Source organism: Thunnus maccoyii, chromosome 1 (genome assembly GCF_910596095.1).
Source record: "Thunnus maccoyii chromosome 1, fThuMac1.1, whole genome shotgun sequence".
In the NCBI taxonomy this organism is placed as follows: Eukaryota; Metazoa; Chordata; class Actinopteri; order Scombriformes; family Scombridae; genus Thunnus; species Thunnus maccoyii.
In genome coordinates, this window is record NC_056533.1 from 9689966 (window position 1) to 9713581 (window position 23616).

The following is a 23616-nucleotide window of genomic DNA, read 5'->3' on the forward strand; positions in this document are numbered from 1 at the left end:
ATTACGTCTTTATCAGGAATGTGCTGTAGTTTATGAACGAACAGCAGAAAAACACTGTGCTTGTTACCACCATCAGTGCCGGTGTGAACATTTGAATGAAAACTTGTGTGTGTTTTATTGGCTATATTGGGTATACAGGCTTTAAACAAATCTCTGGTCTGTTTGTGGTACTACGTACTGTTGTGATTTTTCAGCAGGCATGCAAATGCTGAATAACTTGCTGCGGCATCAGTGAAATTGCGCGTGTTGGCCGACATGCAGGCAACACGCTATCAGCTGTCTAGCAGGAAAACACACTTCCATGTGTGTGACAGAGAGCTAAAGAGAGAGCGAGTGAGTTGTGGACTCAGTCCCAGCCCCCCTCCCGTTCCTGTTTTCTAGTTGGCTTTGGATGTGGTAGATCCAGTGTTTATTTACCCAGCGCCTCTCTAGTGCTAGATGTGAGGCCATTTTTAAACATATATTTTTCTTAATGTGAACACATCAGTTTCTGCCTCTCTAATGTCTTTGAGGTTTTTAAAATTGAACCATCTCTGCTGCATTTTGACCTTGTAAGTGTTTGCTCTCACCCAGCATGTTGCAGATGAGTTAGCTGGGATGAGCATGGCTTGTGTTGATGGTTTGTGCTATTAAGTGTTGGGGTTTTTTTTTTTAAGGGTTTGAGACATGATTCCGCCGGAAACAACCAGTGGTATCAAAACCAAGTTGCATAATTGATCTTGTTTTCAACAGCACTGTTTCCTTCCTGTTTTGAAAGACAACCGAGCATCTGCTACTGTATATTCTCACTCATCATTTTTCTGTTTATCTCTGTGAGAGTGACTCATCTATAGTGAGGGTCTGATATCACCGTATCAGCTCGGCTCTGTTCTCTACAGTACAGCAGTTTCCTTTTAGGTGTAGCACACAGTGACCACAACATTAGAACAAAGAGATAGAGCATGTGGCTACATTACCACTAAGTCAAATTAGCCTTTGTCACGTTGCTGCTGTGAGCAAGTCAGCTTTCAATATACTGCTTCTATACCACAGAGAGCTTTTTCATGGCCAGTACTTTTAGAGTGTTGCATTCTGGGTAGGAGGAAGCTACATACACACGTGTATATGGACTTTTAGAAGCCTCTGAAGTTCACTACACTTATTATTTTAATTTCTACAAATACTACTAATGGCCTTTTTGTGACTTTTCTCACTGCCAAAATCTAAATATTCATGTTTATTTTGAGAAAGCAAAACAGAAAATGAACTAATGAACTACAGCTTGTCTCCTATCGGTATTGTTACGACACTGACATTTAAATACAAATTTCAATACTTTGATACAGTTATCAAAGGGAGGAGCACTTCTGCTGTTCTTATCAACCAACACCATTCCCAAAGTCTCTGCAGTAGTAGTCTTTAGCAAACTATTCTAAAAAAACAGGAGGAAGGCCTGCTGTTATAGCTGGGGATTATTGTTTGTATATAAAGTATAATACATAGTGATATTGTAATATACTATACCTGTAATATAGGCAGTGAGTGTGTTGGTCCACAAGGTTGAAGCAGATAGACTCATCTCAAATCAGATGACAGAAGTGTTTTAGTAAGTTCAGGTATTGTGTTTTTCTTTGTATGTGTGTTTGAAGTGAAGTGACTTGTGCAGTGCACGACTTAGTCTATAAAAACCAATGCACAGCTTTACCTCCTAATACACAGTACATGTGAACAGGACCTCTTACATCAAACGAAGCAGTACTGACACACATGCAGGAACAGCACAGGTCAAACCACTGACAATATGTGGCATTTTTATCACTGCATGTGGTGCAACAGCGGAGAGGGCGGAGGTGTTTTTGATCAGAGTATATCAAAGTCAGAGCAGCCCAGCTCCAGCAAAGAGGGCATGTTATCCAGACAGTCTGACTTGTATGACCCAGTGCTTAAGGCTTAAGGAAGCCCAGTGACTACCAGCTCCAGCTGATGTCTGTCTAATCTCTGCTATGATTAGCTCCATACCATCATGTACTGTACAGACACCCACTCCCTCGCTTGATAAACACACTGGACTGGTCTTCCAGAGTTTTTGGTAAAGCAGGTGTGCGTCCAGGTGGTTTCCTGTGTGAGTCCTTGACCTGAAAGTGAATGAGAAACGTCGTCCCTTCAGTTACTGCAAAGATGTCCATAAGGACTGACAGTAGAGACATTCAATTCAGTTTGTGCTTTTGGCAAATCTTCTTAAAATGTAATTCATTTACCTAATACATACCTGCCTTTATTTTCACAAAAAAACCACTTAAACTTCTACTACATCTGGTTATTATCTGATGCTTGCTGATGTGTCCTTTCCATTTACAGCAGAGCTTTTGATTGCGAGTTGACAGCCACTCACATACAGCAGCTGATTATGTTTGTCAACATGTCAAGCCACATATGTTTAACAGACAATTATAACATTAGAAAATTTTAACATTTTTGGGGCCTCTTTGTGCATTTGGCTGATGCCCAGCAAGCACTTAGAGGCCTGTGATATAACGCAAAGACCTAACAGAGGATTTTAAAATACTTTTTTTGTATGAAATTCTGATACCTGTCTGAATTTGTTACAATTTTGTCTCAGCGTGTCAGAATCTGAATTTGAGTGATTTTATCAATGTACAGCCTCTCATCCAGTTTTGCAACTGCCGAAACAACAGATCATGGTGGTGACTGAAGATGCAGCTGGTATAGGGCTTCATTACTGCCATAAGCCCAGATTAACAGACAGCTACTGTGATGTCCTCTCTTTGCTGGCAGTTTCACCAGGTGTGTGAAATAGATGTTAAAAAAAAAAAAAGGCTGTTTGGGCCTTTCAAGCTGCTCTGTAGCCATTCACCTGAGCAAAGAGGCAGAGGAATTAGACCTGACCAAAACTTAGAAGCTAAAACTACAGCCAAAAACTGAAGCCAACTGTAATGTAATACAACAAAATATGATGAATCTTTAGTAAAAGCATAGTCCGTCATACAGTATCTACATTGGCCACAAGACAAGTCTCATCAGGTTCTGATTCAGCTCAGGTGACAATATTTGATCAATCATGATATTGTACATTTGCAACGCAGTAATTAATCAGAGCAGTACTTTGCAATGCCACGCAAAAAATAAAACATACAGTTTTTAGAAGTTCGGAAGAGTAGAGGTTCAGCCAGTAACAGTCAAGATGTGGGAGGAAAACGTCAACACACAAGCAGAGGAGTGCAGACAGCACTGCCAGTCAAACAGCAGGCTGAAGTTAGTTGATAATCACCAGCTGGACCAGCTGTTTTACGCAATACAGTCTGCATTGAGTTATAGTTAGTTTAAAGGTTGGTATTAATCAGCTGGACTCGGATGACTAACGTTAACACAGCTCCGAATAAAGCGCAAATTTTGACTGAATTTCCAGAAAATCGGCCCTCCACCACTGTTATTTAAATATTTAGAGTTGGGCTCATCAAGATGGCACTAATTATCTTGTCTGGTGGTATTAAACCACTGCAGAAAAAGAGGGCGCAGCAAGATGATGTGATTAAGTGCACCGGTCAAATCTCAAACAATGTAAACCACGTGGAAAATATGACATTTATTTTTGATCTGATGTTTTTGTCTGCCACCATTTCATCCCTTCAGTAGAGCAGAAGCTTTAGTGGATGATTAAGTCACATGCTTCATGTTTCGTAAAGTCTGTGTCCATCGCACTTTGTCACGTTTTCTGGTTAAGGATACGCCATAACTTTTCCACCTAAGCTAAGCGTCACAACTTTTTTGCGATATTTCAGTTTCATTTTTTTCTCGCATTTCCAGCATTCCCGTTCAGGTTGGATGGAAATGCAGTAGTTCTGTAAAATATATCGTCAAAAATATCGTTACAGCAAAAAGGCCTACAATATCGTGATATTATTTTAAGGCCATATTGCACATGACCCAGAACCCGGAGGCTGTCAGGGCTGGTAATTATAGGGACTGCTTTGTAAACCAGGCACATCCATGACTACTTTTAGTGAACAGTCACACCCATCCCTGGAATTCCTGGAAGAGAACATTACTGGTTTGGCTGTGTTGAAGTGCCTACTGTAATTATGTGGCCTTTAATTGTGCTCTGTTAACACTGTCAGATTGGGATGAGCTGTGACCAGGGACTGAGATGAGACTCTTGTTTGTGGATTCGAGGCTGGTCGGAATAGTTTGTTTTGTTATAAAGGCCCATTTTCCATCATTTTACTCTGCCATGATCACAGTGGAGAAATAGGATGAAAGACGGAGAGAAAGGGCAAAATACATTGGCCTTGTTGGAGGTTTCTTGCATCCTCTGGTTTAGGGTTAGAATTTTATGTTACGTTTATGTAATTGGCTTACCAATTTTCTGTTTTTGACAAGGATGTAACAAGCTCCCTATAGTACATTTTACATATTCTCAAATTATATTAATTAATAATCGTGTTCTTTTACTGACTGGCTACTGATTCAAAGTTTTGCTCTTGTGACATGGCAGGGAACCTTCCTGTTTAAATGAAATGTATCAGTATAGCAATATTTAGCCTTCCTTGTTGCATATTATGCCCCAAAATGGGTGTAGCATCAACAAAAATATGACCGTTTGCGGCCTGTGCCTAATATACAGTACCAGTCATAAGGTTGGACACACCTTCCTGTTCACTTGAATGAGAAAGTGTGTCTAAACTCTTGACTGGTACTGTAACCGGCAACACAATAAACAAGCTACCGCACTCAAGAGGACATCATGAACAAATTGACTTCAGTGACAAAAACAAACTATCTCAACACGTGTAACGTTAAAAAAAAACAACAACAACTGCAGGCCAATTTGAACTGGAACATTCATTACTACCAACATCCAGCCTTTTTTGGTAGTAAATGACTTTATCTGTGTCCGACTTTATCGTATCTGGTCGCCATGCTCCAGTCTAGTAATTTATCCATGAAGTTAAAGAGGTAAAGTAAAAGAATATCTTGCTACCAACCTTAAAAGCATCATTTCTCACTGACCTCTTGTGGTTTCCAGTTTGAATTTAATACATCACCTTCTTCACACAAGGTGGATATATTGTATACCCTTTGAGTATCTCTACTTATAACCGAAGGCTAGGTCAACTGATAGTACATCCAGGCCTTGAAGTCTAGTAGTGATAAGTTACACAACATGTTTTAAAGCTGCCAGAGAGGTCGGTCATTAGCGCAGCAAACCAGGCCAGGCTGCCACAAGGTGAAAGAGAATCTTATACTCTGCCTCTTCCATCCTTTCCATCAAATTCCAGAGATATTTCTGTCTTCCCATGCCAAGTAAACACACAAACACAAAGACTCAGGAATGTAGACAACTCATTCTGGTGCTGTACGTGTGTGAGAGAGAGAGAAAGAGAGTTGTTGGTGGGTGTAAACGCAAGTGGGAATCATTAAGATTTTTAAAAATAGATTTTAAATTTCTTGCTACACTTTTGAGCAGAAACCATGAAAACCATGTTTCAACAGAAATGAGGGGAGGTCTTTTAATGTCGCATCACAGTTTACATTTGTGTCAAGCTTCTATATATATTTTATTTACAGTGAAAGTTTTGGGGCTTCTTGTCTTGATGTGTGTGAGTCCTCCTCTTTGTGCCTTTGCAACAGTGTACAGAACAGCATGTAGACTTTTCGTTAAGGTCAAACCTTCTGCATTGGGTCAGATTACAGCAGTCTTGTTTTGTGACCTAGGTATAACCCTCAGAAGTGAAAGACTCTTATTGTAGCCATTGTTGTACCTGCAGGTGAAGCCGTCATGATATCTGTCTTAATCTTAGATTTCTTTATCACGGAGTTTCAGGTATCAAGACACAGCTAATGTGATAGCTCCTTGTAAACCTCACCCACCCTTTTTATTGTCTGGTCTGTCTAGAGCTCCGGGGACCAAAGCATTTGATTTGTCTTGTCTTTTCCAGGTCAGCTGGGGGATGCCAGGAATTCCTTTTGTCTTTAGTTATCCTGTAGTGTCAGCTGATCTGACAGATGTGTTTTCCCAACAAGTTCCACAAGGTTAACTGTTGGCTCTGTTTAGACTAGCTTAAACAGAATATTTTTCCAGTGTAGTTTCATATGCTTTGACTGTAAGGTAATTACAAGGATTATGATTTGCCAACAAGCTGTGTTTTGGAGTGGCTGATAAGCCTTGACTTCTCATTGCTCCTGTAACATGAAGGAGTGGTGAGTTGATAGAATTAATGGAGAAAAGTTGCTGTTTAAAGTGTATGTAAAATGTTTCTGGTTGTCATCAAAGAGGGTTATTTAAATATTTGATTCCTTGCCTTGTATGGTCACCAAACTTGAACATTGTTTACATAATATAATCCTGAATCATAGAGTGTGAGACACAACTTAGTGCTCATAAACAGCCAGACAGTTCCACATGTCTCTGCCTTTTTGTCTGAACCTCCACAAAACAGTGTCTGTGGCTAGAATCACAAATAGATCATGATTGGTAGAGTCTGAAGAACTGAGAGTAGAGAGTTTGCATATGGGAAACCAGTGAAGGATTGTTCCTTTTTGCTGCACCAGCAACTTATACTGGTTTGTTTGGGCACCTGCATGGAGGTGGGAGGGGTCATGCAACTTCATGCATGTCACGCTTTCCTGTTTCACCTCCTTGCTGGCTGGTGAAAAGAAGGGGTTGGAGGCACCGTGGTAACACACGTCTGTTTACTTGCTACACCCTCACCAGACCAGCAGTGTAGATAACAATGACAAGATCTGTAATCCAAGGGAAGGACAATCCAAAGTTAGGAGAAAAAGTGGAGAATAAACTACCATCTTGTATCTTTGTGTCTGATAACATTTCAGACTGGGTTTGCTGGTTTGTATTTAATCTTCTCGCCAGCACTTTGTAGCAATGTTCCCACACCTACAGAGATCTAGATACAGATGTCTTGCTATATTCACACTAAATCAAGCTGGGCATCTTTTGTTATCTTGTTATACCTTCTGATCACAATATGCCAATGTTTTCACACCCAAAAACAGCTTTTCTAAAACATGTGTGCATAAATCAGGGAATGCTGGTGTTTTAATGCAGACAGCGAACACTAAAAGTTTCCCAAACTACAATGAATGCCAGGACAGACACAGTCAGGTACTGTGTGGCAGTACAGATATTAACCTGTATGTTTATGCTGTCGGACCAACCCGCAGACATTAAACTGAGATTCCATACGTCAGTCTCAGGAATTACCGTTCACCTTGGTGTGATGTGATGAGCTGACAGGCTGTAGGATCTTCACAGCTCCGTGTGAATCCCCTCTTATAGAGCTAGAATGTCCATCACTAACAGGAATGATATTCTGAGAGCGCTTCACCTCTGTTAGTGTTTTTCCCTTTGAACAGACTGTAATTATCAACAGGAAGCTTCAGACCACACATGTCCTTTGGGACGCCTCCTCACACTGGGAGGAGTGGAGGAGGAAATCCAGCATTACTTTTGATATTCCTGTCAGCAACACTGTGCAGTTCTTTACCTGCACCGAACAGCTGGTGCTTAATGTGAACAGTGCCTGTACTTGTCCAGGTATCCGCCTCGACGTTGAGCTAACTAACCTAGACCTTATACAAGATTGATTTATTAATTTCATCGGAGCTGAACCCATTGAGGCTGTCCGAGTCATCTAATTGGGATCCAAAAAAGCTACAAGACACCAGCCAATGAAAACTGTACCTCCTCTTCACTGTTTCCAGTAATTGTTTTCTTCTAAATGACGCACAGGTTCCAAGTACATTTCCCCAAATGCTACCAAATAAATTGTGAAATATTGTGGATTCTCATGGATGAGTGTTGTGAGAATCTTCTCAAGATGGATCACAAAGATTACGTAATTAAAAGAATGCCCCTAACTCTGGTACATTGTGTCATTTTGTTTGAATCTAGCGATTTCAATTGTTGGTGGATTTTGGCAGCCCAACCGCAAACACGTCTGTTATGGTTGATGGTGTGCTCACTCTTTGTTGTCACCTCTACTGCTCAAAGCACTTTGTGACCAGCTTGTTTATCAGGCCGGACTGACTGGCAGGTTGTCATGTCTGTGGCTGTGTCATGCATTCGAGCAGCTGAACTGACCGACCAGTTGTGATGTCCGGTATCTGCTGGGAGGCTCACAGACGAACAGGTCAGTGCTGGTCAGCCATGTAGAGGCAGTGAATGAACTCAATAAATGGAGATCCTTGTTCTACTGACGCCAGGCAGCCTGTAGACACCAGGCACACCACTGACTGACTGTTTTTCTGAATGACTGATTCACTGACTGGCCTACACACTGACAGACTGTCTGGCCAGAACAGAACATGCTTTGTATAAGACTGGAAACACAGCCATATTGTTGTGTTTTCTGTCCATCATCAAGTTGTTGTTCTGTCTGAGGAGACTTTACTGGTGCTGTTTGTTTCCTAATTCAGCCTGAATACTGGAACACACTGGGAGGGCAGGGAGTGTGTGGAGTTTGGGAAGAGGGTGGGGAAAATTCCCCACTCGAATCACTCTTCAGTGATTCACATCAGTGACTCAGGTAACATCACTTACCCCAGTTTGTAGTGTTGACTGTAAACTTTTGTTGCATTATAAATCACCTCTGTTGTTTTGTGAAATCGTTTTTCTCAGTTTTCTTGTTTATCTAATTCCAGCCCCGATGCCATGTATGTGTTGTGAAGTTCTCATGTATTGCCATGGAACAGATGCACATTTGGTAACAATGACTGTCTCACATGTTCCTATTTTGGGAAAGTAAATAAAAAACATAAATGTAATCCAACCTGATTAAGCAGGAATTAAAGAGAAACGACAGCTAAATTACAGCATGACCCGGGCCAGACAAGTTGTGTTCGATCCATCCGAGTTCAGACTGAGAGTCAAAGTTGTAGTGCACACGTACAGCGGATGAGGCTGAATGTTGATGAATGAAATGGTGCAGATCAATATTCTGCTATCTGCTGGTCAGTCAGAGACAGTCACATGTTCTGGTTTGTTTTTTGGTAGTAGTGAGTGGTTAGTATATTCATTTTCAGAATGTTATGTTCGGAGTAGATTTTGCTGGAATTTTACTTCAAAGATAGTGAATGAGACAATCAATGGAGACTGAACTAAGATATCTGCTGTAGAGTATTTCTGTCTGTCTGTCTGGCAGTTGGGTCCAGGAGGGGATTTTAGTTTTAGGGGTAACTGTCTCTCTCAGCTATAGTACACATTCCTGCAATGACAGCATAGCCTGCAACATCAAAGTCTCTGTGTATGTATCATAGTATACTGGGAATTTAGTTTCCACAATCAGAAGTGATACAATATCGACATAGTGACATTACTGAAACATTTAATTTGAAACTACCTGTAATTAGGAAGGATATTTATGTTTACATAAGATGTTAATACAGGGTGGGAAAAGGATGCAAAATATAATTTATATTATACATAAAACAGATTAGTCTTTTAATTCATAACCATGTTTATATCATATCGAAAACATTACCTACACTGTCATTTTAGGCGTAATGGTTCAACCCTGCCACAGTGGGACTGATAATTATAAAACCAAATCATACAGGAAGTTGGGGGAGCCCCGGAGGCCTGTTCCTGGCAGTCTTTGTCGCCAGGGCAACACAATTAACGGAAAAAAACATTACAGTCCCCATATTGACTACAGCAATTTCCACCTCACTTACTAATTAAGCCAAGTTAGAGTTATTTAGATAGCCCAAATCACAAGTTTGAATTTTTTTCCCTTTTTTTTTTTTTTATCATTTTATTTTAAGTGTTAATTTAAAGAGGAGGTATTGCCTCCACCATGTCCTCTCCAATTCTAAGTGTGAATATTTTTTTTCTGTAATTATAATCACAGATCATATCAAATTATCAAGTTATTTAAAGAACTGTCTGACGAGTCATAGAGCGGACAGCTTTGACAGTGTTTGATTTTGACTAAAACTTGTCAAATGCAAGTGGGTGGACTCTTGTGGACCTATTTTTAGTCTTCTTTGTCATGGCAAAGACTGAAGTTATTAATCAGATTTTAAAAAATGCTAAAAGCTTTACTTGCATGAAAGAAAAGCACATTACCTGTTACTGTTGAGTTGTTATTGTGGGTTGAACCTCCACTTTTTAAAATATGAACTGATTGTAAATATCTGGTTAGTGCTGTTAGAATCGAAGCCAATATAGATCTCTGTGTTTTTGAATCAGCTGCTGTCATCAGTCTAGACATCTGCCGTGCCCTGTTATTGTTGTCCTGTGCTGCTGAGTAGCATACACTGCTAAAGCCTGGAGCGTCATCACAGCAACTGTGTGTCTGTGTGGGACATCCTGTTCCTATCACACTAGCATGGGGGCTGAGAACAAGGATTAACAATTAGGAAGGCATTTAATTCATACTTCATCAACTGAGATAAAACAGGCCACCAGTCCACCTGCTGCTTTCATTTTTTAACCAGCCAACAAGATGGCTAGAATCAAATATGACTGTATATGAAGTCCTGTTTGATTCTACATGTTTGTAACTTGCACAAGGGGCTGATAGAATAGATTAGTTTGGAGGCAACAAACCAGAAACTTTCCCGCTGTTCAGCTGGTGACTGGTGTGAATTTCCCAGCATACCTTCCTGCTGGGCTGGTATTTCTGTCTCCCTGGAAGCCCTGTATCTGCTTTTTGACCCACAACAGCGATCTTTATCCCATAGCTTGTGTGCAGAATGGAAAAGGTGAACTGTGACTGTTTGAACTCTTGTAACTCTACAACAACAACCCACCCTTTAACTTCCTAATACATAGAAATGAGATAATATGATTTAAACATAATCAGTGGATTAACAACCTCTTTAAACCAAGCGCTGCTGGTTAATAAGATATGGAAGCACAACCTGACCAATTTGTCAGGTCTATTTTTATCAGGGAGAATTCAAAAACATCATGACATCTACGTTACTGTAGTAGTTCACTTAATACCTGAACATCCAATAGATAATTGATTACCTTTAGCCTAGTTTACTTGAAAGTACAACAATTTTATTAGTAATCTAGTTTAGTTTCAGTGTCTTTTATCTCAGTGACAAATGTAAAGCAGCAAGATTTAAACATTTAAGTAAAATACTGCATGTCAATAAATGTCAGTAAGTGAATTATTATATTAAATACATTACAATACAAATACTCACTACTAATACTCACTCTACTATAGAAGCTAGCCAGCCAAAAAAAAACCAAAACAAAAAAAAAACATTTTAATTGGGGAAAAATGTATCAATACATAAATAAAATTGAACGGTAATAAATCACAATGCTTTATTCAGGTGAGTTATGTCAATGCAGTATTATATACAGTATAATACACCAGGTTTTTATTGGTCTCATTATATTTGATCAGTGTACATGATTGTTATCTTATTAATCTTGAAGACCTAAATGTTTTTAAATTGAATAATCTGAATTCTTCAGGATTGCATACAAGTACTGAAATACGGTGTCATGTATTTTAAATCTTTGCTCGTCTCTGTTTACTACCAGCTTAGTTCTGCATAGCAGCAGCAGTTTGTGTTGTCTGGCTCCCCCAGCTGGCAGCCCTGTCATGTGTGTGTGTGTCTGTGTGTGTGTGTCTGTGTGTGTGTTGCTCTTGAAAAGACATGCTATGTTAAATGGTGTTTTTTGTTTCCTCCACTTTATCTCTTTAACCTCTTCCCTCTCTTCTTCCTCAACTATGTCCTCTTCCCCTCCTCTTTTTTCACATCTCCCCTTCTGTAGTTCATTCTTTTCCTCATCCCCACAGCCTGGTCTCTTCTTCCTCATCCATCCTCTATACTTTCTCCTGTTCTCAAGCTCCTTCGCATTCTCCTCCTCTACCCCTTGCTCCTACTCCTCCACATCCTCCCCTAGTGCAGCTCTGCATCAACCTCTCTGAAAGAGGAGTAAGGAGAAGATTGAGGATAAAAGCTGGTATCCATTATGTTGCGCACATCCTGTGGAATGCTGATGTACAGTACACAAACCCATCTCACCCCTCCACCAGTGTCCACCTTTTACTGGTCAGGCAGTCTGTCAGTGAGTTGTGTTTAGGAGGCTGTAGACAAGCTTCTCCAGCCTGAGCCAAACTTGAGATTATCTCTTCCTTCTCCCACAGCTATCTACACGCTTGAGGCTGTACATTATCACATTGCAAAATGACACCTTACCGACACAGCTCCTATCACCCCATTGCAGAGGTCAGAGTGTGAGAGACGTTGTTGGGGGGTGGCAGGGGCTCAGAGCAGAGAAAGAACATTCTGTGCCAGAGAAATGCAGCACTGGTTCTCTCCTGCTGAGCACAAACAGCCTGCTGAATGGTTGGTGGGACCACACAGTCTGAAGGTTCTGATTGGCTTTTGTGTCTGTTAAGAGGCGGGCTGGAAGGTCATCTCATGGTCACTGCCTGATGATGAATTCTTGTCATATGGGAAGGACAGCAGATTTCTCCAACTTCCTGAATTCACGTCACTCAATAGGAAAAATGAGTGACTGTCAGAAACTTTGTGTTCAGAGTGTTTAAAGTGCCTGGTAACACACAGATACTGTATTTGATTTTTGGTTTGCAGTTGATATTGCTGGTATAGATGTCTTGACCTGGGTTAGTTTTGGCAATGAAGATTGTGTATTCGGTCAGTATCAGTATTAAACTGTAGATTGGGTCAGAAAAACATGGGCTGAAAGGGTGTGTAGTTACACCGAAATCATAAAAGTTTTGGGGGGACTGTAGCTTAAAGGGGACCTTTTGTGCTTTTCCTTATTTTCAGTCATATATATGTAATGTTACAGTGTCAGATGTTCATATTGAATGTGGCCAAAGTGTCAAATAATGAGGTAAACATAGGTAGAAGTAATCCCTGTGAGCAAAAAGCAACGGCTTCAGACTGCTCTGAATGCTCTGTTTCCAACGTTTTTTTCTACCTTCAGTCCGAGCAGACGTCGGCTCGTGACGGATTTCTTTATATGGTCATCTGCTGCAGTGTGTGTGTAAGCTGCTCCTGTTGGAGTTCACTGCACCGCTCCGTGAACATCATTGCCTTTCTGTGGCTGTTTCTGCTTGTACTATTCTTCCCTGCATTATCTCTAACAGATCTGCTGAACAAAGAGCTCCAAATATCTCCAGATCTTGTTGTGTCGACTGTTTTTTTCAGAAGAGTAGCGCTGCCAACAAAGCTGTGCTAAAACTGTGGATAAACACATTTCATTTCCTGTAATTTCTTCACAATAAAAGTCTCCCTTTTATTTAGTAATTTAAAAGCTTTTAATTTGAAGCAACAAAAGCAGGAAATGTTGGGTTTTCACCAGCAGTAACTTAACACAACTCTAATACATGCTGAAAGCGATTAGCAAACAGTAAAATAAGGCAGATATCTAAGAGTATAAACAGGAACACAGAGAGAAACTAAACTTGAAACCACAGAGATTCAGTTAGAAGCTACAAAAGTACTGAGAGCTGAACACAGAGAGAATAAAGATGTCACACAATAAGCAGGTAATGAGCCTTACCAAACAGAGACGTCCTGCTGTAATCTTTGTTGCTTTGGATGTTTGTGCTGTCCACTCGTATATTTCGGATCGCATTTTGGCTCCAACAAGTACGGATGTATTTGAGAAGTTTTATATTTTGAGTTAAGAAGAAGAAGTAAAATCTGACTACTATAGTTTGTTTATGCTGCCTCTGCAACCCTCACAGGGAGCCGGTGGAAGCTTCCTGAAACTGGCCAATCAGAACAAAGTGGGCTTTTTGGGAGGGGTGCAGAGGGGAGGGGAATCCAAAATGGCCTGCTTCAGAGAAAGGCTGAACTGATGGGCTGCATAAAGGGCCAGTATAAGATACGGATAAGGAGTTTTTTGAACTGTTAATCATGCAAAGCTACTCTAGTGGAGTCCCAGAATAAAAAAAGATAGGGCTGGAAATGAGCATAATAGGTCCCCTTTAAAATGGCCACTTTTCCATCTGTAACTCTGTCTTGGAAGCTTGTAAAACATATAAATACATTGGTATTTGGCTCAGTCATTTTCATGAACCCAAAATGTGTAAATGTGCACTGTTTTAAAGCTGCATTCCTTCATATAAGATGGATGATAAAGACGGGAAAGATCCCCACATCCCAGTGACTTGCGAGCGTCCACATCATGGTTGTAAGATTACAGAACTGGTTGTGTGAGGGTTAGAAAATACTGTGCATTTACAGTATAACATTTGTCCAGTCAATTTGGGTTTAGTCCAAATTGGCATCCATGCTGCTTGTTTTAAGTGTGAAAATGCTGTTAATAAGAAGCTAGTGAATAAACATAATGTCCTACAATGAGACTGTATGAATACATGGAAGGTGCAGCATTTTTGTAATTGTTTGTAAATAATATGCAGGGTTTCTCCCTGAAAAATTGTTAGGCCCAGTGGCAAGTGTCTTTTTTGATGGGGGCCCGGTGCAGACCAGCAACAGATTGATGGCAGCATTAAGGTAGGGCCCTATAGTTTCACTGGAAGGAATTGCGTCAATAAAATGCTTCAATTGATCGCTGTTGTTGTTAGTATTATATGTCATGATTAATCTGATGTCAAGTGGATTTGAGGACCGTTTAACAGAGCGTACAAGTGAAACGTAATGTTACATGTATCTCATACTCTGCTTGAACGTAGTAGGGAGCTTGCTGGAAGTAACTTTAGCATAGGCCAAGTGTGAAACGCACAGATTAGCTTGTGATTTATCTGCTATTGATCATGACTTGTATGAAAGGCTGCAGACATTTATGTCTCTTACCACAATATTCTACACTATTCAGCACAGTCATTCATCCATTTTGACATAACTGTCAGCTTTCATTTTGCAAACAGGAACCGAAATTGGATAACCACTCTGCATGGTTTTAAATACAATCACTACTGATCAGTACTGTTGTCTTTCCTTATAACATGTCACATTATTGGGTCACCCTAGCTACTATGTAAGAAAACACAAAGCTGCGCTGCACATTTGAGCTTGAGTTTGGTCATGTTGTTAATGTGAATCAGTAGGATTGGCACCATTGTTATCTTTTCCTTTACTTTTTTATGCTAGAGTTGGTGGGTTGCCTGTGCTGTTATGTCAACTATTTGATTGGTTTCAATGATGAAGATGTAGGAGTCAGACAGTATTGCTTGTAAAGCTACAGACAGGAAACAAGGGTCCCTGGCTGGAGTTTTACCATGGAAGTTGCAGTTTCGTGGCATGTGCAGCAACCATTCAGCTACTGGGGCGCTTACATGATGTGATTCTAGCATTATATTGTTTGGTTATATCATATAAAACCACAATTCACTCTAGCTTTCCAGTATCTAGACTAAGGTGACTAAGTTCACACAAATGTTTTTAAAAGCATTCAAGTTGTATTACTGTAAAGCATCTAGTAATGTTAATGTCACAGTTAGCACTGGGACTCGTGGTTTAATATCTCTCCTGTTGCCTTGATGTCTCCATGGTATACTTTTTAAGTATAGTGGTGATACAACATAACGTTCAGCGGTCCAGTGGGTTGGTTCCCAATGTATTTCCCCATGTATTTTTGTTGAGACCAAAATGAATGTTCCAGTAAACTCTTTCTATTGCAATGTTTCAAAAGACAGAGAAGAGAACGTAATGTAGAGAAATACATCCATGATCCGTTAGAGGTGAAGTAATCAAAATGTTTATTTCCTGGTTGGTCAACAATGGGTCCTAACAAGCCACGCCTACGACACATCTGTCTCAGGCACGCAAATCTCACCAGATAATCGGAAACACCAGTTAAATTGTAATACCGGTGGGGGGTCAACTTAGGCCTGGCAGGCCGCGGGGCCTGCAGTACGCTGGCAGAAACCCTGATATGTTTAAGCATTAACCCCCAAGTTGCATACTAAAAGACATCTTGTGTTGAAGCACACAATTGCATTTTATGGCAGCCATGTTTCCTGAAAAACACACTTCCTTAAGTTTTGAACTAAAAATTGGCGAGTTAAAACACCAGGCAGATGGTTGGAACCTTTCTGAAGTGTTTTTGGCCTGGGGAGTGACTTCCTACTCCAATTTGACATCTGTTTTTGGATGCTGTACTTCAAACAGCCTTAGAGTCAGTGTCCAGATCTTTCAGCATCAGTTAACCATTCTGAAAACAGTATTAAAACAAGTACATGCCTCAAATATACTGACTGAACTATTTATGTTGGAGTTATTGTGGATAAATTATTGAAATATAAATAAGAGGAGCAGCAGTTGGCATCTCTGGCCTGGTGTCTTCAGTGACTTCGTTTACATGCACAAAATATTCCATTTTTTGCCCTTATTCCAAAAAAGACAATATTCCTACTAAGCTGTTTACATTTATGAAAATAAATATTCCACTAATTTTCCCATTAACATGCAGCCGTGCATACTCCGTTTTTCACATAAAAATATGGAAAAGCGGAATGGCTGGAGCCGCTTGTGCTGCTGCTGCTTCTTTGCATCAAAATAGGATTTTTTCAAAATTTTCCACCATTGGCGGACTTGTTCGACCGTGAGAACACAGCCTCCCTCTTTCATTCGTTCAACAACCTTCTTGAAAAGGTTGGCGTTGCGATATTTGTGCATATCCAAAAACCTGTTGATATCCAAGTCTCCCAAAATGTTTTCCCTTCCAACCGTAAACAGGCAAGAGGCCATGTGTTGCAAACCGCAGTAAAAACCACATTTGAGACGCATATTTTGAATGTACTGTATACATGTCCAACGAATGCTCCTAAAACCCGAATAATATCGGCATGTCTTAATCGGAAGATGCTAAGTTTGGAATAAGGCCTAATTTGGAACATCCATATGCTGTTTATATGACCTGTATCAAATTTGGAATATTGTCATATTCAGAATAATAGTGGAATATTAGTGTGCATGTAAAAGTAGTCCGTGTACAGAGCAGTGGACTGAGTTGGTGGAAGCAACATGTTGAAAGGCGTCACAGTGTTTTATCACTCAGCGTCCTATAAACAGCACATCATTTCCCATAACTTGACTTTGTTTGTTTTATTTTTAAACAGCCTCTGGCTATCCTAGGTGGATGACATAATCATAATTACAGTTTTGTGTTCATCAAGTTGTTTCTGGTTCAGATGGTCCTGTCTCTTTGTTTATGCCTTACAGAACACATACTCACTAACACACACAAATAATTTCAAGCAGTGGTTTACAGTGTGGCAGGCAGTTTGTAGAGTCAGTAAGAACCAATCAGCTGCTGTCTCTGTTTGTGCTGTTATGTTGAACCAATGAGCTCCTGCTAGTAGTAAAGCTGGGTTCAGGCTGGATGCTTAACTTGAAGCTGTGTGTCAGCTAGTGAAATGAACAGCGTTAGTGCATCATGCTAGATTTAAAAACCCTTTCTGTAGGGACAAAGGCCACCACAAGGTGTGGCTATGTTCTATACGTAGGTCAGTCCAGTGTTTTTCTCCTGGAGCTCCTCAATCAGTTTTTCCTATCATCAGTTAAAATATCCTCTCATTTAGAGGGGCACCACAGCAACTGGAAGAGTTATTTGCAGCAGTGCTCGGTGGAAAACCCGGAGCGGAGAGGCTTTTGTCACTGTGGATCTGGGATGACCCCAGACTGCACTACAGCCCACCCAGTAAACAGCTGTGTTAGACAAAACCTCTGACAGGCTGTTTGTTCGACATGGTTTTATAAGCTGTATTTACATTTTTAAGACAAAAAGAATTTGGTTGATTTGAAGCAGCATACACGTTCTCCTCACCGCCTTTTTTTTTTGGTGTTTTACATACACTAATCTCGGCTCAGAGAGATAATGTGTATGATTGTGCATGCTTCTGCATGTGTGTTGTTTGTCACTCTCCAGTAAATGCAAATCATTTGTTTGGGACTGTAGCCAATAGCGTCATGAGTCTAAATCAGACTGAGGACTGACTGGTTGTGTTTATCACACTCTGATGTTTGCAAAATCAGGAAAATGCTCCTTTACTTTGGGGTAAAGTTATGTTTTTCTTGCTTGATATATATGATTGACAAGAACAGGGACATTAAAGCAGGCATTGCTGGTGATACCTGGAACTGATGTGCTAAATCAGCTTCTGGGTGATCAAGACATTTTTTGAAATGCTGATCCAGTTCCAAGTTTTGTTTTTTTTTGTTTTGTAACCCACCAAGTATGCCAGCTATTAAAAACACCACATTCCTCTCTGTAGATTATCACATTAGAACTGGATACTAATGCTCGCTGTTGACATTTGGTATTTTGCAGGTGTACCACATTATGTTTAAAACTATTTGTTCGTTCTGTGCCAGATCTATACTGACACACAGATATTGAATAACATATCACAGAACATGACACAATACAGAACATCATAGGAAACCTATAAAGGAATAGTTTTGGGAAACACACTTGTTTGCTTTCTTGTTCACTAATTAACACCTTATATCCTGTTGATTTAATCCGTATAAAAAACAAAGTGTACAAACACCGCATTGTGGTTTTACGGGGGGTTGTGTGCTGGACTATTCCTTGGCCAGGCGCAGTCATTTCCTGGAGTCTCCACTTGTTGCCTGGTAACCTCACAGTGATGACATGACTCCAGTAAATGACTGGTCCTGGCCGAGGCATAGTCCAGCACACAACCCTCTGTAAAACCACAATGTGTTATTTTTACTAGGGGTCGACAGATTATCATCCTGGCCGGTTATCGGATCTGATATTCAAACGATATTTTAATGATTATCGGAATTTGTTTTTGTTTTGTTTTTTATCTGATTGCAGATATGCGCTACTTTGGCTCTGATGCAGCTGCGTCTCTGTCTGTAGTCACTACTCTGTGGTCTCAAGCGATGTCTCGTTCACAGCACTATCTGATTGGTTACACGTCATGAGTAATAGCCTATCAACACTGAAGAGAAGCATCTGCAGACTGGAGCAGTAGTAGTCTGGTAGAGCTAACTTGAATGCGACAGCGAACGTCAACAGATTTGAGCCATAATTTAGACACCTGACTACAGCAAAAAAATGAATAGGCTATAAGGTTATTTCCTGCACGTCACTTACCAGGGTCAGTCATACTCTCAGTCTCAACCCACGACTACTACTAATGTTACTGAAGTGTGTCTTGAAGTTGTCTCTGACTCTGTTTCTTGTAACTGTTAGAGAGGTGCAAGATTGTTGTTAGAGACTTTAGACGTAATGGAACTGCATCTAAGGCCTGTTAATCCATACACGGACTGCACAGATGGTGTACAGCTGTCAGAGTTGAATAGTCACTTCTATTGCTATTGTACATATTCAGCTATAGTAATCATTAGTAATAAAGTAGCCTAGTTTTCAATTACAGGTTCCCTGCTATCACATCTTGTTGATATATAACATTTAAACTGTGGTGGAATAAGTACTCAGATCCTTTTTTAGTAAAAGTATCAATACCACAATGTAAATACTTCATTACAAGTAAAAGGCCTGCATTTAAAATCCTATTTAAGTACAAGTACAGAAGTATTACCAGCTAAATTTACTTAAAGTATTGAAGTAAAAGTACTTGTTTTGAAGAAAATCGGACTGTTAGACCATGTGAGGGGAAATGTCTCTTTGATAGAACTGCAAACAACTCAAAGACACCTGAAACATGACAAAGAGACACAAATACACACTGTTTTTTGGAAGGGCCCACAAGCCAAAAAGTTTGGGAACCACTGGTTTGATCTTTAATCATGTGTTGTAATTTATAAACTCATCATTGTTATTTTATGTAAAATTTTAATCTGAAAAGGACCTAAAGCTGTCAAACAAATGTAGTGGAGTAGAAAGTAACATATTTGCCTCTGAAATGTAGTGGAGTGGAAGTATAAAGTAATAATAAAATGAAAATACTTAGGTAAAGTACAAGTACCTTAAAATTGTACATTAAGTACTTGAGTAATGTACTTACTCAACTTTTCATCACCGCATTTAAATAATTGAAACCAACTAAAGGCTTTCCAAGGATGTTTTGCTGTAATAAATGAAGCATAATTGTGCATGAAAATTGTGCGTTCTAAATTTTGACACCAAAATTTGACTGCAAATGTATATTGGTTCTTAGTATCGGTTATTTGTCTCCTTGATTACTAATAATCGGTATCAGCCCTGAGACCTCTAGTTTTTACACTTTGGTTTTTGTACAAATCAAACAAACAAGATATGGCCTATCCCAGCTTTCACTGGATGTTGTTTCCCATCTCTCTTTCTCTTTTCATTTCCTGTCAAGTCTCTACTGTTGCTATCAAATAAAGGCATAAAATATCCCAAAAATATTTTAAAAGAGAGATAGAGAGATTGGTGAGCCTTAGAGGTGTTGATAGGTTGATTTAGATCTATTTGGACAGAGCCAGGCTAACTGTTTTCAGTCTTTGTGCTAAGCTAGCTAGATAACAACTGTGGGTGTTAGCTTCATATTTATTACTTCTCATTTATCTCTCAGCAAAAAAAACTAATAACCATATGTTTTAAAATGTTGAACTATTCCTGTAAAGAAAAGTTCTGGTGTTGAATACATTTCCATGATGCAAAGCTATTCAGCTGTCAGATTGCTTCACCCATTTTAATGCAGTCCACTAAGTATGCACAACACAGCTGTAATATATAAATATAAATATATATATATCTCAGCAGATATTCTACCAAATAAAACAAATCAGGTTTAGGGGCAAGAAAATGTCCCAAAGTCTCATAAATTTCAGTTACGTTGTAGAAAAAATGTGACATCCTGTAGGGAAAAAATGCATATTTTGGCTCACCTGCATTGGTATAATACTTCCTCTCTCTGTCTCCCCGCCAGAATGTCCAGAGAAGTGTGCACGGCGAGCATGCACAGCGAACGGCGAGTGCTGCCACCCTCAGTGTCTGGGCAGCTGCACAGTCCCAGGTAGTGACACAGCCTGTGCTGCATGTGTGCACTACTACCACCAAGGCCGCTGCGTGGCCGACTGCCCACCAGGCACCTACAAGTTCGAGGGCTGGCGCTGCATCAGTGCTGAGCTTTGCTCCAAAGTCCACCTCCCTGACTTCGACAGCTTCATTATCCACGGTGGAGAGTGCATGTCCGAATGCCCGTCTGGGTACACACGCACCGCACCCAACAGGTGAGATGAGGTTGGCTGAAATCGAGCCGCTGGGTGGGTGGAGGTACTCTTATTGTTGGCCTGACATTGGTACCAGATCCACACCCTGCTCGTAGTTTCCCTGCTAAGATTTCATCTGGGCAAAAACTGAATGTAACACTACAGCTCCAATAAATTACAAGTCAGTTACTTTTGAGGCAGTGAACCATCTTTAATCCTATTATAAACCTCTAGTTGAGTGTTAAAATAATAAAAGTTGCTGGTTAAATCTTGACGTCATTTTGTGGGTACTATGGAACGTTGACATAAAGGATGGAAATTAAAAATGAAAGGTCAGGTGAGAACTCAGTGAGTTTAGAAAATGAACATACGTCAATGAGATGACACTGTACATTTAGTGCCTCGTCTATCTCTCTCCGTCTGTCTGCAGTATGTTCTGTACAGCCTGTGATGGTCTGTGCGATAAAGTATGTGATGAGAAGGTCATCGACTCCATGGATGCCGCTCAGTCTCTCAAAGGCTGCACTGTTATCAAAGGCAACCTGCATATCAACATCCGCAGAGGCCGTAAGTACTGCAACGTACCGCAACAACACTACAGTTAATACTAAACATAGCTACGCTAATTCTGCTGCTGCCAGTGTAGCTTACGCTTTCTCAGCTGGTGTGGAGATTTAAAAAGTGTTGTCAGTTACATACTGTTAAACCATGACTGATGACATCAATAGCTCTGTAAGGCATTAGTTCCACATTTCAAATTTCTCTCTACAGCAGCTCTGGACTTGGATTTCATAAACACTGGCAACCAGTGCAGTTACAGTATGTTTTTTACTGAAATGTTCTGCTACCAAACACAACAGAAATTGTTCTACAAAATGCAGAAGTGATGTCAATATTAGACTAGACCAGAGCTTGTTAAAGGTCTGGAAAGTCTGAGAACTCTATCATTTCCTGATGTTTGCACAAAAAAATCATGAATGCACATTGTTTGATGAGGAAGAAGGCGCAAAAAGAGGGAGCTAAACATGGACTATAAAAGCAAGATTTTGAGTTTTACAAGTCCAACTGTTACAGAGATAGGAACTTACATAAAAAAGTTAAAAAGACATGTGGACAAATATAGTAAGTATTAAAAGTAGTGTGTTTTTGTGTGTGTGTGTTTTTAGACAACATGGTGGCAGAGTTGGAGAGTTTTACGGGTTTGATCCAAAGAGTGACCGGTTATGTACGGATCAGACACTCACACACTCTGAGCTCCCTGGCCTTCCTCCGCAGCCTCAGATACATCGATGGAGAAGACCTTCTGGACGAGTAGGACCACACACACACACGCACGCACACACATATATTTATGTACAAACATTTACAACAATTCATAGCTCTCAATTCAGTAGTTGTGAAACGTTTGTGTTCTGGTCGAGGTCATCACCGAGTTGTTCACAGGATGGAGAGAGAAAGAAAGGAAAGCACTCAGTTCATTAACTGATGTTTTGACTGCGAGGTTGCAGACTGGAAAGTATTTTACGTCAGATTGACCTGTTTTGGGTCAGTAACTGTAAAATCATCACTTAACGTTTAAAAAAACTCAATTGAGTCACTCTTTCTTCACTGAAAAGGTAACTATACTGCTTGAAGCACATGTGACATTTTTTATAAGACCTTGAATGCAGCAAAACTCCCAACAACCCAAGGAAAGATTCTCTCAGGGTCATGGCGAGGCCTTCACTCCCCCCTTCTTCTGTTCTTGAGTTCACAGGAGTCTTACTGTCCCAAGGTCCACATTACAGTCATTACTGGATGTCTGGGTGTTACCAAATGACTCATAAAAACCTCTCTTCTCCTCTCTCCTCACTGAACTTGAATACTAAACTAAAACAATCACTCCTTGCTTAGTCTGATTTCCCTCTAGCATCTAACTGGGTCATTAAACCACCAGCTGAAAATGGAAGAGTATACTACTCTGCTACTCTTTGTTCATTAGCATAGCTTCCCCTTATAGAAACGGACTAGCAGCTATATAGGTCTTTATACTCATATATACTCTCTTTGTGTGACACCTCATTGTGCTGTTTTCCATCATGCACTGAAAAATAAGGCATTGTCTATGATGGGCAAGTTGGCCCTCAGCGTGGCATAAATCACCACACACACAATAAACCAACACAGAAACATTACACAATGAATGAGGGAGCACATTGTTTAACTATCATTCCTCTCTTCCTTCTGCCCTCTAGCATGTATGCCTTCTCGGCATTTGACAACCAGCAGCTCCAGTACCTTTGGGACTGGAAGCAGCACAACCTCACCATCAAGGCAGGAAAGCTGTTCTTCAGAGCCAACCCAAAGCTCTGCACATCCGAGATCCGCAAGATGTGGGAGAAGACGGGCATCCAGGGCCGCTTCGATGAGAGCGATTTCCGAAACAACGGCGACAGAGCCAGCTGTAAGGATCAAATGGGCTTCAGTCCGAAAACCACAAAAATGATAATTGCTGTGTCCAGTACATGCACAGGA

At 40.3% G+C, this 23616-nt stretch overlaps 1 protein-coding gene across 2 annotated transcripts in view; it reads left to right on the forward strand.

The window, feature by feature from the left end:
* The window catches only part of LOC121902846 (insulin-like growth factor 1 receptor), a 50500-nt gene that overhangs the window by 14980 nt on the left and 11904 nt on the right, over positions 1 to 23616 (forward strand). For both annotated transcript variants that reach the window (XM_042420010.1, XM_042420011.1), the window contains exons 4-7: positions 20820 to 21123; positions 21533 to 21669; positions 22269 to 22413; positions 23337 to 23545. In XM_042420010.1, the coding sequence (XP_042275944.1) occupies positions 20820 to 21123; positions 21533 to 21669; positions 22269 to 22413; positions 23337 to 23545 (795 nt within the window). The remainder of the gene's footprint in view (positions 1 to 20819; positions 21124 to 21532; positions 21670 to 22268; positions 22414 to 23336; positions 23546 to 23616) is intronic.